A 16,047-nucleotide genomic window follows, 5' to 3' on the forward strand; every position below is an offset into this window, starting at 1 on the left:
TGGCAATAATCTGAAAGGAAAAGCATTTTTATTGCGCGAGTTGAGCTGTAAACCTCTTGACAACACTTCCCGTACCTACCCATTTGTTTACTTTGAAGCCTGAATTGTACAAGTTATCTAAATATGAAAAGTATTCATCAAAATGTTCGCATTTCGTCTGAAAGAAATCGTACAAGCAATGATGGAAGAATAGGACAAACATTTACTCACCTCATATACATATGTTGTTGAAAAAAGACCAAAATCCCTGAGCTAAACTAGACTGCGTGACATCCTCTTTGACTACACCCAGGTAGGAGGGTGGGTGTGGGGGGGCTTGGGCTTAGGCTTGGGCTTGGGTCCAAAGCAGACAAAAATATTTCCTAGTAAATCCCGTAATCGTTAAAAAAAAAAAAAAAAAAAAAAAAAAAGCTGTGTAGGGTTTTCGAAAAAAGAAAAACAAACAAAATCAATCTTGGGACAGGAGCCGATGTCCTGTTGGGAATTAAAATAGTGACGCTGGTTCATTTTAACGGAACCCTCATGCGAACAAGAAAAGATAGCGCTGAGGTCTCGGTCCTTTTCCTTCTCATGGGTTTTGGCTTAGCCACCGTCTGAGATACTTCTGTGAAGTCCCCTGAGGAAAACTGGCACTCAAAGCTTAGCGGCTTTGAATAATCTGGAACTAAAAGACCAAATGAAAATGTAATAAAATGACACAAGTTCTGGCTCCTCAAATGGATAGTGTTTTTTTTTTTTTTGGTTGCTATTTTTGTTGTTTAGGGTTAATTCCCACGAAGGATAAGTAATAGGTGGTAAACTAGACTGTAGAACATGAGTATAACTTCAATAAGAGAAAATGACTTTAGGACTTTGTTACAAACTGCTACCGCGATAGCAACAAACGAAGACCGATCCATTCCCGTACGAATTTTGTTCGACAATGGCAGCCAACATTCATACGTCACCGACCACATCAAAGCGAAGCTGGGTTTAACTGCAACGTCCACTGAGACCCTTCATCTTAACACTTTTGGCGAAAACGCTTTTCGTAAACAAAAATGTCAAGTTGTTACTGTGCCACTAAGAAGCAATAAAGATGAGTACGTGGAGATTTCAGCCCTTAACTTGCCAGTCATTTGTTCGCCACTTCCTAAGAGAATAGACGTCCCGAAATACCCACATTTGATAGACTGAGATCTAGCAGAACGTTCTGCGATTGACCTAGATTCTATTGACATTCTCACTGGCTCAGATTATTACTGGGACATTGTCACTGGAGAATCAATCCGCGGTGAATTTGGTCCCACAGCCATCAACAGCAAGTTTGGTTGGCTTCCATCAGGCTCTACCGAGGAGCAACATGTTCATGAAATTTCCAATGTCGTCTCGAAGCTTATCATCTCTGGTGAAACATTGTTAAACGAAACGAATGAAGTTGACGAGATCACGAATATGCTGAAAATGTTCTGGGAAACCAAAAGCATCGGAATCACAGACGACATCGAATCCGCAACTATTTTGCCACTTAAAACTAAGCGAAACGAAGAAATCTCTTTTAATGGTCGTCATTACGAAGTTGCTCTCCCATGGAAGGAAGACTGCTTGTCATGTACAAACAATTATCGAATGTGTGAAACGCGTCTGCGATCTTTCCATCATAAATTAAAAAACGAGCCGATTTTACTTCACGAATAGGACAGGATTATACAGGAGCAAACGCGAACGGAAATCGTCGAAAAGGTGCCAAATTTGAACAATACGAACGAGCTCAATACAAAGAGGGTTTATTATTCACCTCACCACGCCGTTGTACGAAAGGATAAAGAAACGACAAAGGTTCGCATCGTTTATGATGGATCAGCCAAGAATTGTAAAGAAGAAAGCTCTCTGAACGATTTTTTAGAAGTTGGAGACAGTTATATTCCCCATATCTTCGACATGTTAACTAAGTCTCGCTGGAATGCCATCGTGCTTACTGCAGATATTGAGAAAGCATTTTTGATGGTGGGCATCAGACAAGAAGATCGAGACATGCTCCGATTTCTATGGTTCGAAGATCCGTTCGCGAAGAAACCAGAGATCGCAGAGTTTCGATTCAACCGACTTGTCTTCGGTCTACGCCCTTCGCCTTCCATCCTGGGAGCCACAATAAAGCATCATATGCGTTTGTGCAAGCAAAGCGAACCGGAGATGGCGGAAATGTTAGAAAAGTCTTTGTACGTTGACGACCTGATTTCCGGAACAGAACCTGACGACAAGGCTCTCGTCGTCTACGAGAAATCAAAGCAAATCATGGCCGAAGGCGGATTCAACCTTAGAAAATGGAATTCAAACACGCGCATCCTGTTGAGAGCGATCGAGAGTGTTGAAAATTGAAGCGAAGCCAAATCGAGTCAAGATATTACGATAGAAGACGACGAGTCATACGCCAAATTATCGACTACACCTAGTAGCTCTGAAGTGAAGAACGACACGATTGTCAAGGTTCTAGGACTTAATTGGGACACTGCGTCTGATGAGTTTTTCTTGGATCTCACAGAATTGTACAAATATGGCAGTTCACTACCGGGAACAAAACGTTCAGTTCTGAAACTGACGGCCAAGACTGATTCGATCCCATTGGATTTCTGACACCTTTCACCGTTGCAATGAAAATCTTGTTTCAAGAACTTTGCCTTGACAAAATCGACTGGGATAGCGATTTAAAGGGAACTTTGCTCATCACTTGGAACACGCTACTTGAAGAATTGAAATGCCTCAGCAATGTATGCCGCCGCCGCCGCCCCGCCGCCCCTACTCACTCACACCCCCCCCCCCGCCGCCGCCCGGCCGCTCAGCCCCGCCAATTATGAATTCCGCGTTATTTTCAGTCACGACCTGTAGAAATAGAGCTTCGTGGTTTCAGCGACGCCTCTCATCGTGTGTATGCAGCAGTTATTTTCATGCGCTCACTCTATCAAGAAGGAGGAGTTGACGCTCGTTTGGCTGCCTCAGTTGTTCTCGCGTGGGGGCGTCTCCATGTTTCCGACAATATTCCCTTGTTTGCACTAGGCGGTTTACTTTCCTAGACCTTAGACATCAATCAAATGAAGCTTTCTTTACCGAAAAGGGTGTTACTCTGGCCAGAGCAGATAACATTTTTCAGTTCTTATGTCTACTCCAAGTGCGTTATGGAAAACTCTTAACAACATAACATCTCTCAAAGAAAGAACTCCCATCTCTTGCATTGAAGCCGACGGTGTTCAATACTGTAGCAATAAGTCTGTAGTCAAGATTCTCAATCATGCATGACCATCTTTCAACAACAGGAGCTAAACTGGCGCAGAAGCTCTAGTCTTACAGGTCCTACATCTTCTCGACACCTACCGTAAACTCAAGTCTACCATATGAATTTACTTTCGAGCCAGTTACGGAAGACTTCGTTATTCGTCAGCTGCAACAGCTCAAAACCACTAAGCTATCGGTCTCAAGAACATCAGTGCTTTTCTGCTAAAAGATTCACTGACTGTCGGTAATCGGTTAAAATTTTCGATCTTTGTCGGTAGTCGGTAGTATTTTTCGCCCTTTGTCGCTAGTCGGACAAACCCATTCAAACCCTTTTTTTATGTCACCTCCTTCAGTCATAATTCTCTTTGCCAGAATTTCGTCCTCTCTCGTCTGCTTAGATATGTATTGATCTTTCTTTTTAAAGCAATTTCCTATGTAAACTTTCTCTCGAATCAACAAGAAAAAATGGCGTAGAAGACTTTAGGGTAAGACCACACTGAATCTTTCTTTAAGACTCTGACCATAAAGCCACCATGATAGAAAAAGCCACCCTGATGTTTAGATATCTGTACGGGCTTGCTCCAGAGTATCTTGTTAAAAGTTTTAAAAGTGGCGTAAATCTGCATATGACTTCAGGGAATCTGAAAATAAGCTCAATGTTCCATTACCGCGCACTAATTATTACCGAAAAAGCTTTAGTTACAATGGCGCCACATCCTGGAACATTCTACCATGCGATATAAGGAAAACAGAGTCTCTCGGGGTAGTTAAACGTAGGATCAATGACATTCTTTGAGTCTAAAGTTATAGTATGTTGTTTGAATTTTAAATGTCTTAGTTTATGTGATATGTATTTTTAATTTATGGGCTTATTAATCGATCGTGTTTAAGTAAAGAATAAAGATAAAGGGAGAAAGATAAAAAGAAGAAAGACCACCTCCTGTTCAGTCACTTTAATAATAACGACAATTTCTGCAAAGTATTTTCATTGTGCTGCTTTCCAAATCAACAAAATACAAAGCTATCAATGTTGCTTTACCCTCCAACCTAGCAACTATTTTTTTACGTAGCATCAAGGCTGCCCTCGAGGGCCTCATGCTGCTGGTCCCCAAACATAGCGACCAGCAAAGGAAAGACCTGCTCAGCAGTAGTGATGACGTTTGAACGAGAACCACCTTCTGCACAGCTGGTTGGAATTTAGAGAAAAACGTTTTGTAAACGCGTGTGCCTGTGAAAAGTTTCCAAAATATCAGGTGAAAGTTCAGAGTGCTCTAAGATTCGCGAATTTTCAATTTTTTCAAAAACTCCCGCGAGTATCTAAAACTCTTTTTGATGTCTAAAAATTCCCGAAAAACGTTCGGAATTATGTAGCTAAGCCTATTGGGACCGCGTTCTGGCTTTGCATAGTACAATTTCTTCTTAAGATTGAACCCTCTCCTGTTTTAATTGTATTTGAAAGCGGAAACTTTCAATTGGACTGCTCCACCACCAACCTGGACCCCGAACTGACTCAGCTGATACTCGAAGAGTCAATTTTCCAGTGTTAAGTGAAAGCACTAAAGTGTCCTTGAAGTGGAACTTCACACTGGTAAATTGTGACTTAATATATCAAAAAATTGGCATTTGGGTGGAACTCGGATTGCATACGTAGGTGTTTGAACACGGATAAATTACTATTGTTTTGATCTCAGTAAAAGTGAAGTGAAGGCTATTTGATTTCACAGGTGAGAATTCGTGCCAGTCAGATAATTTTTATGATTCGTTTTTAAATATTTATTCATTTTGACTAAAGCTGAGCGAACTGCCGTTGTTGATTTCCTATTTCTGTTGAGCTTTGTCTTGACCACCTCATAACTAGGCTAACAGGGGCTAAAAGGGGCTAACACTCAAACCGTTAGCGTAACGTCTTAAAAATTAGCTATTTCTGCATGGAATATTTAAAATTATTTATCATCAATTTGAAATTGTGCTTAATGTTCTTACTTGCCAGCAACTTCAAATATTCTTCCCTTTCGATACGAATTTTACACAAGGACGTCAAGAAAGAGAATTTGGATCCAATCAGTTATTCATTATTTAATTCATCCATTCATTTGTTCGTTATTTCGTTTGTTCACTAAATCATTAATTTATTCATCCAGCCTTCCATTCTTCCGTTCGTTCATTCAGTTCTTTCATTCAGTTCTTTATTCCTACAGTTGCTCGCTCAGTCATTCACTTCATTCATTCACTTCATTCGCATACTCATTCATTCATACAGTTACATAATTATTTCTTGCTTCATTTATTCCACCCTTGTTTTCTTCTCTGCTGGTTCAATAATTTCTTGTTGATGCTCTGGTTCTCTCTTCCTTTTATTCTTGTTCTTTTTCTTCTTTTCCTTGTTCTTACGTTTCCTTGGAAGACCTATTTTAAAGAACAACAACACGAATTAAGCCAAGAGGGAGTACTCAAGAGGGAGTACTCAAGAGGGGGAGTATTTTGCTTTGAAGTCTGAGAATCTAGTTTACAGTGCTAGTATGAGGGACAAGATGTTACCTTCGTCTCCTTCATCCTCCACTGTTTTTTTCTAGTGCATCGTACGTGGATGCTGGGGCTGGACCGAACTTCACCTACAAAAAAACCTTGTGGAAGTATGACAGCAGCAAAAACACACCAAAGTGCTTTTACTCCTTGTCATACTCCCACGGTATACATAGCAGGCTTAGAGTAAATTGGTTTTATTTATATTGATCTTGATTAATTAAACATGTTTAGTAAATTAACATTTATTAATCTTTAGATTAACACCAACCAACTCGTTTTAGCCAGTCCAGTCCAACCAGTCCATTCCAAATGTGATCCGCTGTGGAGATCACTGTCATTCTCGTGGTGTTTTTCATCACGGTATATACCTCAGTATATCACTTTACATTTACTGTTCTTCTACGAATCGTGCAAAGACTCTAAAACTTTCTACATGATTGACCTGGCATTGTCTCGCTTTTTGTATATTAATTCTGCCGTAAATCCCTTTGTTTACGCCTGGAGGGTTCCTAAATATCGCCGAGCATTTAGTGACTGCTGGCAGATGTGCATTGGTAGGCACGTTGCTGACGGACCGAGCTCATATATTCCACGTTTCGCACTACAAGAAGACAAACTGGGATAAATGGCGTTAGTCCAAATATTGGACGGAATAAGCCCCGCGGTTTAAGCGACCCATCTGAAATGACCAGTCAGTTTTAGAATATAAGCTGAAGAAAAAAAGGATCCCATATGTTGACAAGAAGTCTGTGTCATAAGGATCTCATTGCTGTAGATCAACGAAAGAGTATCCGACAGGAAACTTTAATGCAATTTTCAAGCTCTTCTATTCAGTCCGTTCCATTCCATCCTCAGTCATTAGTAAGCTATCTCTGTAAAATAACGATTCTGTTGTGTTTTTCTTTCTTACAGAACTAACATTTCCCAATATTCTTTAAGTTGTGCCAAATTTATACGATGCTTATATAATTTAAAACTATTTATAGTGGTAGTGGGGCCTTTATGGGGCTTTGAAACGCCATGTCCCGAGACAACAAATGACCCACTTTGATACCTTCCTGATTTTCGTTTGGTTATGCGCTTTCTGGTGCTCCACTTAGAGAAGCCAAAACCCCTTCAATTCACCGCCATATGCCTCAGCACGGACGATTCCCCGAAAAGAATCTACCAGCTCCCACCCCACGTTATGTAATTACGCAGCATATTATGCAATGTTATGTAACAATCGAAGCTTTAGTTTAAAAAGTCTGCGACTTGTGTGATGTATTGATAGGAATTGACGAAAACTCCCTTAATACTATTTCCTTTATACCGATGTTTAGATATCACTTTTTAAAGGATTTTGATACACTTCTGTTTTGTAAACAACCTATTTCATAACAATTTTAAATTCGCAGCTGACGGATTTCTGTGAATTGAACCTGTGTAATCCAGTATCAAATAAACACTTTATTCATCTCCTGTCTGGGCCCCGCACGATATAATTGATATTGTGCAGTCATGTTAAGTATATTTTGGTCTCTCCGTCTGGAATTCGTGCTATTTTGTTTTCGCGATCTTTAATCAGGGCTCTTGTGAATACTTCAGAAATTTCCAAGGGTTGTGGGAACAGGGCTATGAAATGCAATGTCTTGAGGCTACAAATGACTCACTTTCATCCCTTTCTGATTTTGTTTGGTCTTGTGTCATGTGGCACTCGACGTAAAGGAACCAAAACCACTAAAATGCGTCGGTTTATCCCTCAGGACCTTTATGGGGCTATGAAATGTAATGTCTCGTGAGGTTTTGATTCCTGAAAGAGAGTTTACGTCTCGGCGGACAGAAAACGAGATGTCGTGGAATATAACTTCGAAGTATTGCTTAGGCTTAAAATGGTAAAAAGAGGGATTATGACGAAGCGTGCTTGCCCTATCTAAGTCCTATTGAGCCGCTATGAATAAAATCTTTATTTACGCACGCTTGTACTTAAACAAGTTAACGTGGGCTTTTCTTTTTTACCTGGCTGCAGAGATGCTGTCCTGTTAAGCTGCAGTGCAGTTTTCCTTCCCTTTGAAATATGGAAGAAACCAGCGAACGACTGCCCAATTTTTCTATCTGCATTGACCTTTTAGGTCCTGACCCAACAAGCAGCAAAAACAAAGCCAAACAAACTCAGCCAGCGCAGCGTGAACACTCTTTTGAACAATCAAGTCCCTTGACAACTTCGTCTCCGGGTCTTTTATTTTTAAAATTTTTATAGTGACACATAAGTTCAGTTAGCTTTGATTTTCTCTATTTCTCCCGTTATTTTTGAGCTTTCCATTCACAGTTATCGGTTAACTGGATCAAATTTTCTCGCTGAAACCCAAGTCTAAAATGTGGCGTGTTTTTGACCAGCCAATAGGGACGTTGTTTACTTTTTTGTGCATTGTGAAAATTTTGCACTCTATCACGATAAAAATCTTCTTCGCGCAGATCCTTGCTATTTTGAAAGAATTTGTTCATGCTTTTAGCTGTGCGTATATCGAGTTATAGATGAACGCGGAAAGTTTGGACAGCCCTCAAAAAGCTAGCTTGGCCTAAAAAAAAAACTACTGTGGGCTGCGCCTCAAGCTATCCTTACACATTTTGCGTACTCTCCAAACTATAATATATAACAGTGTCTAATTCTAAGGTCTTACCAAAACGCCGTAGTAACCTTAGAGATTCAGATAGTTTCCATCAGTGTAACTCGACATCGTGATATGATCGTAAGTGAACAAACTGGAGCCTCTATTTCCTTTGTAACTATGAAGTGTAGTTGGTAAAGCGATGATTGCAAAAATAAGCGGTAAAATCTCAAAATCCCAAAATCATTTTCCAATTTCAATTATCGCACTACCGTTAATGAAATTCTTCTTTCCATCAGCAATCGGTTTGTTTTTCTTTACGGTATGAACCTTACTGAAATAGGTGAAATAAAATTAATCTTCTTCACTATTGAACCTCAAAAATGAAATTCGTATTTCTCCCAGGTAGCTGCTATATTCTTTTCAAGGGGAAGTAGAGAAGAGCTAAATAGAGAGTCTATTCCATACTGGATTATACTGGTACAATTAACGGCAATCCGTCACCTACGAATTTGAAATCGAGTATAAAACAGAAGTGTATTAGACTCATACGACCAAAACTCCTTTTAAAAAGGACATCTTAGCATCGGTACACAGAAACTGGTATTTTACGATACGATAAGGCGGTGTTTATAAATTCTTATCATTACATCATACACGTAGCAGACTTTTTAAACTGAAGCCTCGATAGTTGCATAACATTTCTCAATATGCTGCGTCGTTACATAAGTTCGTGGGGTGAGAGATTACAGCGGTTCAATTTATAGAAAAATCCGTCCCTTACGAATTTTATTAGACAGAAGAGCATTATAATTATACCGACAAAAATCCTTTGAAAAGTGGTATCTAAACGTTTGTTTACATGACCTCAGTATTTTTCGATATTAATAGTAAAGTGGTTTTTATACACTGTTATCGATACATCATACATGTAGCTACATCTTTTAAAACTGCAGCGTCGCTAGGTACATCACATTTATATTATATGTTGCTTTGTTACGTAATGTGGGTTGAGAGCCAATAAATTCTTGTAGCACGACATGCATGTAGCAGACTTTTTTAACTAAAGCGTCGATATTTACGTAACATTGCATAATATACTGAGTAATAACATAACGTGGGGTGCTGAAGCAAGAGTCGTTTTTCTGTACGAGCAATGCATTTCCATCGAATAGGTTTAGGTTGCGCATATTGCACCCAAATTAAGAGACCAAAATAGAATTTATCTGACTGTGCGATACCGATAAGACCTTGCGGAGCCCAGACAAGAGATGAAAGAGGAATTGATTCTAAACTGGATTACAGCTGTACTATTAACGGAAATCTGTCATGCACGAATTTGAGATTGACCTTGAGCTAAGGTGGGTGCAGTGCATTTCCAGTAGTTTTAAGTTGCGCCCAATGTTCGGTACCCAGAAAAGAAATCAATTGCGTTTTTTCTGCTTAAGTGATCACGTTTGTGGTACTATAAATCTGGCGAAAGGTACAGGATAGACATCAGTTAGCTTCACCTGTTACATATACTGCGTAGTTACGTAACGCGAAAGGTGCAGGTTAGACATCAGTTAGGTTCACATGTTATATACTGCGTAGTGACATAACGTGGGTTGAGACGCGGTAAAGTCTTATAGTAGTATTTACAGGTAGCACACTTTTTCAACTAAAGCGTCGATAGTTGCATAACATTGCATAATATGCTGCGTAGTTACATAACGTGGGTTGAGAGCCGGTAAATTCTTGTAGCAGGATCTACAAGTAGCACACTTTTTCAACTAAAGCGTCGATAGTTACGTAACATTGTATTTTATGCGGAGTAGTTACATAATATGAGACGGGAGATTGCCATAAATTTGGCGAAAGGTGGTAGTCAGACATCAGTCAGCTTCTGACCTGTCAGACAGACCCGCCGAATCGAAGCGCCACTTGTTGGAAACGTTTGAGCCTCAGGAAAGAAAGATCTCAAGATGTCTCATTCAAAGCAAGTAAGTAAATTGCAACTCAGTCATTATTTTTCAATTCAATCAAGTGTTCAAACCTTTCTGTCACACCACGCCATGTGATTCCAAAACAACTTGTGAACTATTTCAGGCTTAACTTGCCAAAACATTGAAACGTCAATTGAATCTCAGCTCCAAACCAAAAGGTTCGGAAATATTGAAACGGATTCTCACCCGTCTTCGGTGTGAAACCGGTCAATTTGGTCCGTAGACTGTTTGGTTCAATGTATGATAATGTTATACCTAATAAACTTGCGGCAAAGATAATCACAGCCTCGGAGAGTTCTGTGTTATAGGCAGTTTCGATTCGATAAACTTTTACACATTTTTTCTCAGTGTATAGCCAGTTTATCGCCGATACCATAAAGGTGACAAATGTGCCATGTTATGTAACTTTGAAAACATCATGTAAAGTTTTCTGGCGTAAAGCTTGAAACATAGGAATGTTGAGCTTCAGCTCCAAAACAGTTATTTGTTGTTTTTTTCTTTCCAATATTAAGGCCTTAGCCGATACCATGAAGATGACCTGGCTTATGGAAGGAAGCATAAATGGTCATGCATTTACCATCGAGGGAGAAGGCACTGGAAAACCTTACGAGTAAGTTTATGCGAGATAACGACTGCATATAAATTCTCCCTTTGAGTAAATTCAGTGCTAGTCAGATAATCGGGGAAAACCTGCTAACTCATTTGTTACCAACGCAAACTTGAAAAATAAACCACATCTTGCAGACTTCGAATGGATGAGAATTTGATTATGTCAACTATGTTTCTTGTGCCCATTTGTGACATCTGGTTGCCTCAAAAAGGTAGATACATCAGGGCTCTGTAACGTAATTCAGTTTTCTTCAAAGTCAATTCCTACACTTAAAATTAACAATGTTCTTTATTCCGAGGTCATTGTAAAGAAATCGCTCGTGATGAAATTAAACAAATAAATCAAGTGTAGTTGCGGCGATTTCGCTTTTAAAGTAATACCATGACGAAAACCCTCTCCATCTGAATATTTCAGAGGCAAGCAAGCTGGAACATTCCGTGTTACAAAGGGCGGACCCCTTCCATTTGCCTTTGACTTAGTGGCACCGACCTTGAAGTATGGATTCAAGTGTTTTATGAAGTACCCTGCTGATATACCTGACTATTTCAAGCTGGCATTTCCCGAAGGTCTAAAGTACGACAGAAAAATAACATTTGAAGATGGAGGGTGTGCCACGGCCACTGTGGAAATGAGGTGAGCATTTCCTTATCAACTAACTGGTTATCAGCTTTCTAACTGGCAGACTGCACATAGCTCTTTGATAAAAAAGGGAACGTTTCTCATCTGCTTGTGTTGATTTCGCTGTCGGGCTCTACGCATTTTATTTTTATTAATGATGAAAGAACGAAAGCAACGGAGAAAGATCCTCCTCCAAATAATCATTAACTGTTCTACAATTAATATCAATAATTTATAAAGCGCCAAAAAACTCTTAAGATATCTTCGATTTTATGGAGTCTTTGATATTTTTATCAGTCACTTAAACTTTCTCACATATTTTGCATCATTGCACAAAGATTTGATGGCGACGCGAGAAAGTGAACATTTATGACTGATTTTCATGTTTCTAAATTACATCACCGAAGATGAAACCAAAACTGCAGTAAATTGCGTAAACAGGTAAATTATTTTGTTTCCTTAAAGGAATAAGGCAAACCTTAGTTTTCAAAAGTAAACCTTAATTTTTCAGCTTGGAGATTTGGCATTCCGTGTTTATTCGCTTATCCTTGACTATGTTCGTTTCTTTAAGCCCTACTCTTGTTTACTCTTTTTGCTTCAGTCTCATTCCTATTTCAACCTTTCTTCCACGTTAAAAGAACTAAAGATTTTTCAGGCGCAGTTGTTCGTTATGTATTACCCATTCTGTGTTTTGAAATACTTTCTACTTGGACAGCCTCAAAGGCAACACCCTTATGCACAAGACCAATTTTCAAGGAGGCAACTTTCCCATTGATGGTCCCGTCATGCAGAAAAGGACTCTTGGCTGGGAACCAACCTCAGAGAAAATGACTCCTTGTGATGGAATAATCAAGGGAGACACTATCATGTACCTGATGGTTGAAGGAGGCAAAACTCTGAAATGCCGATATGAAAACAATTACAGGTAATTATATGTGTACATAGATTCACATGTATCTAACTCATTCTTCGTGGACTTCCCTGAGCCCCTTAAAAAGTATTTTTTTTTTAACTACGTTACAATGAGAATTGGAAAAGTTATCAAACGTGACAATAAATTTTCTTTGCATCTCCATATGGCAGAATGTAGCTGCTAGCTGTGAGAAATACGTTTTTAATTCTTGAGGCTCAATGGTCAAGATTATTTTTATTTCGCCTGTTTCCGTAAGGTCCATACTGCAAAGACAAACGGACATTACTTTTGGAAAGAAGAATTCCAGTAACGGTAGTGCGATAATTGAAATTGGAAAATGATTGTCTTGTGGTAATAGCACAAATTATAAGCAGAAGCAGTTTTGCTGAAAGGTTTAAGTCACCGTCGAGATTTTGCCATCTAATTTTGCAACCACTGCTTTAGCAACTACATTTCATAGTTACATAGGAAACTGAGGCTCTAGTTTGTTCGCTTACGATTCCATCACGATGTTAACTTACACTGATGGAAACTATCTGGATCTCCGAGGTTACTAAGGCTTTTAAGACCTTGGAATTAGACGATAAATCAATTTCTTTTACTTTTATACCTCATATTTTAGGACGGAACGTCATGAGTTATCCTTGATCTTTTACTCCTCAGGGCCAACAAGCCAGTTCAGATGCCACCGAGCCATTTTGTGGATCTTCGTCTTACCAGAACCAACCTTGATAGGGAAGGACTGGCGTTTAAACTTGAAGAGCATGCTGTGGCAAGAGTCCTCGAGGTTTGAACGTTGCAAGGAGTCAAAACCGATGTGGACAAAAAAACCACATGGCATGTGTCTAATTACATGTATTTTGACAAGTAATTCATTGGAATATTCACAGATTATTAAATAAAATCTGGGCAAACAATGTGTCTTTCCTTGTGTTGAGTTACACAAACGAGATAACAGGGTCAATCATGGGATAAGAGTTACTAGTTTCTTTGCTGATTACATATTTGAAGTCCGGCTATCGCAAAAATTATTACAGAATTTCCACCAACAGGTTCTCTCAATCTTCTGTAATCCTGCGGATCAATTTGTTTAGCCCATAACTTTTGAAATTTTTTCTCACTGTTAACTTCTTAGTTGCTCATGATACATGGGTAGGAAATTTTCTAAAAAGAACTTTCTTGGTGGGAAAAATATGCATGATTTGAATTTGTAACCTGTTAGCAAACTACATGCCCAGGTTCTTATAGGACAGATCACCGAAAAAAACGGCTTTCTACGGCAGAAACTTGCCCTTACTAAACTGAAATAGATCAAGAGTTGTTGGTATCGCAACTGTAGGCTCAAAACAGCCTTGTTTTTACTTTTCGGGTACAGATAGACCAACATTTGTCAAACCACTGAACAGTAACTTTGCAAACAGTATCGAGCAGTGTTTAGAACCCAAGACACTGAATAAGAAGCCCTGCCACTTCCCATTTAACTTTTAACAGCAATCAAGTATCTTTGTTAAAGAGCTGACATGTCCAGAAGACTTCCAAAGACAATTTCTTCATGGATTCAGAGGGATTTCTCATCCTCAATACTAAAAATTTATTACTACAAGCCTTTCCGATGACATGGCAGGATATTATGCAAGTGTATTCTCAAGCAACTCAACGTCTTTTTGGATATATCACCCTGGATTTACACCCAGCTAGTGATGATACCAGACGATTATTCAGTCACCTTTTAAGACACGAAGCAGGATATATGCGGATTTATACTGAAAGATCAGATAATGAACCTAGCATTGATCTGCTTAAAACGTATATCGATCGTTTCATTGATCATTGAACACAAAAACATGCTCATGTCTTCTATTGTTTATCTTTAAGCAATTGTGAATTTTAACAAGACATACCATTTGTACAAGCCGCAACTACATAGGTTGCACATAGGTTTACTCACACATATTTAGTGTCATGCTTTATTCAATAAAAGATGAAACGATATCTTTTGAGTGGTTTGTAGCTCATTGTATGAACTATTGAAAGTCATAATATCATACGGTCATAACTGTCATAATATCATACGGTATTGGCTTTAACGAGAATCTCTTTTATCGTATGTTTGGTACAGGGATGTAATATTCTTTCCGTCGCTTTGCTACATGCGTAGTCCTTTCTAGAAGAAAACTTTCGAATGAGGCTTTTGCATGGGAAGATACTTTTTTTCATATTTCTAATCTAAATTGAGATCTTCTGCACAGTTTTCAAAAAATAAACTTTTAACTTAAGGATTCAAGGGCGCGCTTTTGTTACCTCTTAAAATTTATTTGTGGGCAACGATCCTTGTAAATATGATTTCGGGCATAAAGCAGTTAATATTGGTACACTCATAAAAAAGAAAAATTATGGGAGCTTGATATGATTTGTTCTTTATCTCGATGTGGCGTTGACTATGAGCTGGTAAAACTCCACAAGTAGTCTCCGTTCTGACATCTACCTATGGATCATAAATGAGCCAGAGTACTGGATGACTTTAGCTGGCATTGATTTCGCCTGATGAGCTGTGACTGAAAAGTGGTATCTAAAAGTTTCTTTACAGGACCTCAGTGTTTTTCGATATCAATAGTAAAGTGGTTTTTATCGATTGTTATCGATACATCATACATGTAGCTACATTTTTTAAAACTGCAGCGTCGATAGGTACATGACATTTACATTATATGTTGCGTTGTTACGTAATGTGGGTTGAGAGCCGGTAAATTCTTGTAGCACGACATGCATGCAGCAGACTTTTTTAACTAAAGCGTCGATATTTACGTAACATTGCATAATATGCTGAGTAATAACATAACGTGGGGTGCTAAAGCAAGAGCCGTTTTTCTGTACGAGCAATGCATTTCCATTAGGTTTAGGTTGCGCATATTGCGCCCAAATTAAGAGACCAAAATAGAATTTATCTGACTGTGCGATACCGATAAGACCTTGCGGAGCCCAGACAAGAGATGAACGAGGAATTGATTCTATACTGGATTAGAGCTGTACTATTAACGGAAATCTGTCATGCACGAATTTGAGTTTGACCTTGAGCTAAGGTGGGTGCAGTGCATTTCCAGTAGTTTTAAGTTGCGCCCAATGTTCGGTACCAAGAAAAGAAATCAATTGCGTTTTTTCTGCTTAAGTGATCACGTTTGTGCTACTATAAATCTGGCGAAAGGTACAGGTTAGACATCAGTGAGCTTCACCTGTTACATATACTGCGTAGTTACCTAACGCGAAAGGTGCAGGTTAGACATTAGTTAGGTTCACATGTTATATACTGCGTAGTGACATAACGTGGGTTGAGACGCGGTAAATTCTTATAGTAGTATTTACAGGTAGCACACTTTTTCAACTAAAGCGTCGATAGTTGCATAACATTGCATAATATGCTGCGTAGTTACATAACGTGGGTTGAGAGCCGGTAAATTTTTGTAGCAGGATCTACAAGTAGCACACTTTTTCAACTAAAGCGTCGATAGTTACGTAACATTGCATTGCATTGCATTGCATTTGGTCCAAGCGTCGATAGTT

At 39.0% G+C, this 16,047-nt stretch overlaps 2 protein-coding genes and 1 long non-coding RNA gene across 4 annotated transcripts; 2 read left to right on the forward strand and 1 right to left on the reverse strand.

The window, feature by feature from the left end:
• Window positions 1-813: 813 nt before the first annotated feature.
• LOC148743520 (uncharacterized) lies at window positions 814-2,358 on the forward strand. Its single transcript, XM_088751386.1, has 3 exons — window positions 814-1,030; window positions 1,208-1,557; window positions 1,678-2,358. Exons 1-3 carry the CDS (start codon window positions 814-816, stop codon window positions 2,356-2,358), a joined length of 1,248 nt encoding a protein of 415 aa, XP_088607512.1.
• A 2,954-nt stretch (window positions 2,359-5,312) lies between these two features.
• Window positions 5,313-7,754, reverse strand: LOC148743521 (uncharacterized). Its single transcript, XR_015989501.1, has 2 exons — window positions 5,788-7,754; window positions 5,313-5,655 (listed from the first exon to the last, which is right to left on the reverse strand). It is a non-coding gene; the product is annotated as an uncharacterized LOC148743521 (long non-coding RNA).
• Window positions 7,755-9,474: 1,720 nt separating this feature from the next.
• Window positions 9,475-13,406, forward strand: LOC148743522 (GFP-like fluorescent chromoprotein amFP486). 2 transcript variants are annotated; one of them, XM_088727383.1, is made up of 5 exons: window positions 9,475-10,345; window positions 10,861-10,958; window positions 11,373-11,591; window positions 12,292-12,501; window positions 13,153-13,406. In XM_088727383.1, the coding sequence occupies exons 1-5, from the start codon at window positions 10,328-10,330 to the stop codon at window positions 13,280-13,282; spliced, it is 675 nt and encodes a 224-aa protein (XP_088583509.1). In that variant the 5' UTR covers window positions 9,475-10,327; the 3' UTR covers window positions 13,283-13,406. The 2 variants fall into 2 exon arrangements, with proteins under 2 accessions (XP_088583509.1, XP_088583501.1); XM_088727375.1 differs by having other exon boundaries at window positions 9,477-10,958.
• Window positions 13,407-16,047: the final 2,641 nt, after the last annotated feature.

This window comes from Stylophora pistillata, chromosome 1 (genome assembly GCF_964205215.1).
Source record: "Stylophora pistillata chromosome 1, jaStyPist1.2, whole genome shotgun sequence".
Classification (NCBI taxonomy): Eukaryota; Metazoa; Cnidaria; class Anthozoa; order Scleractinia; family Pocilloporidae; genus Stylophora; species Stylophora pistillata.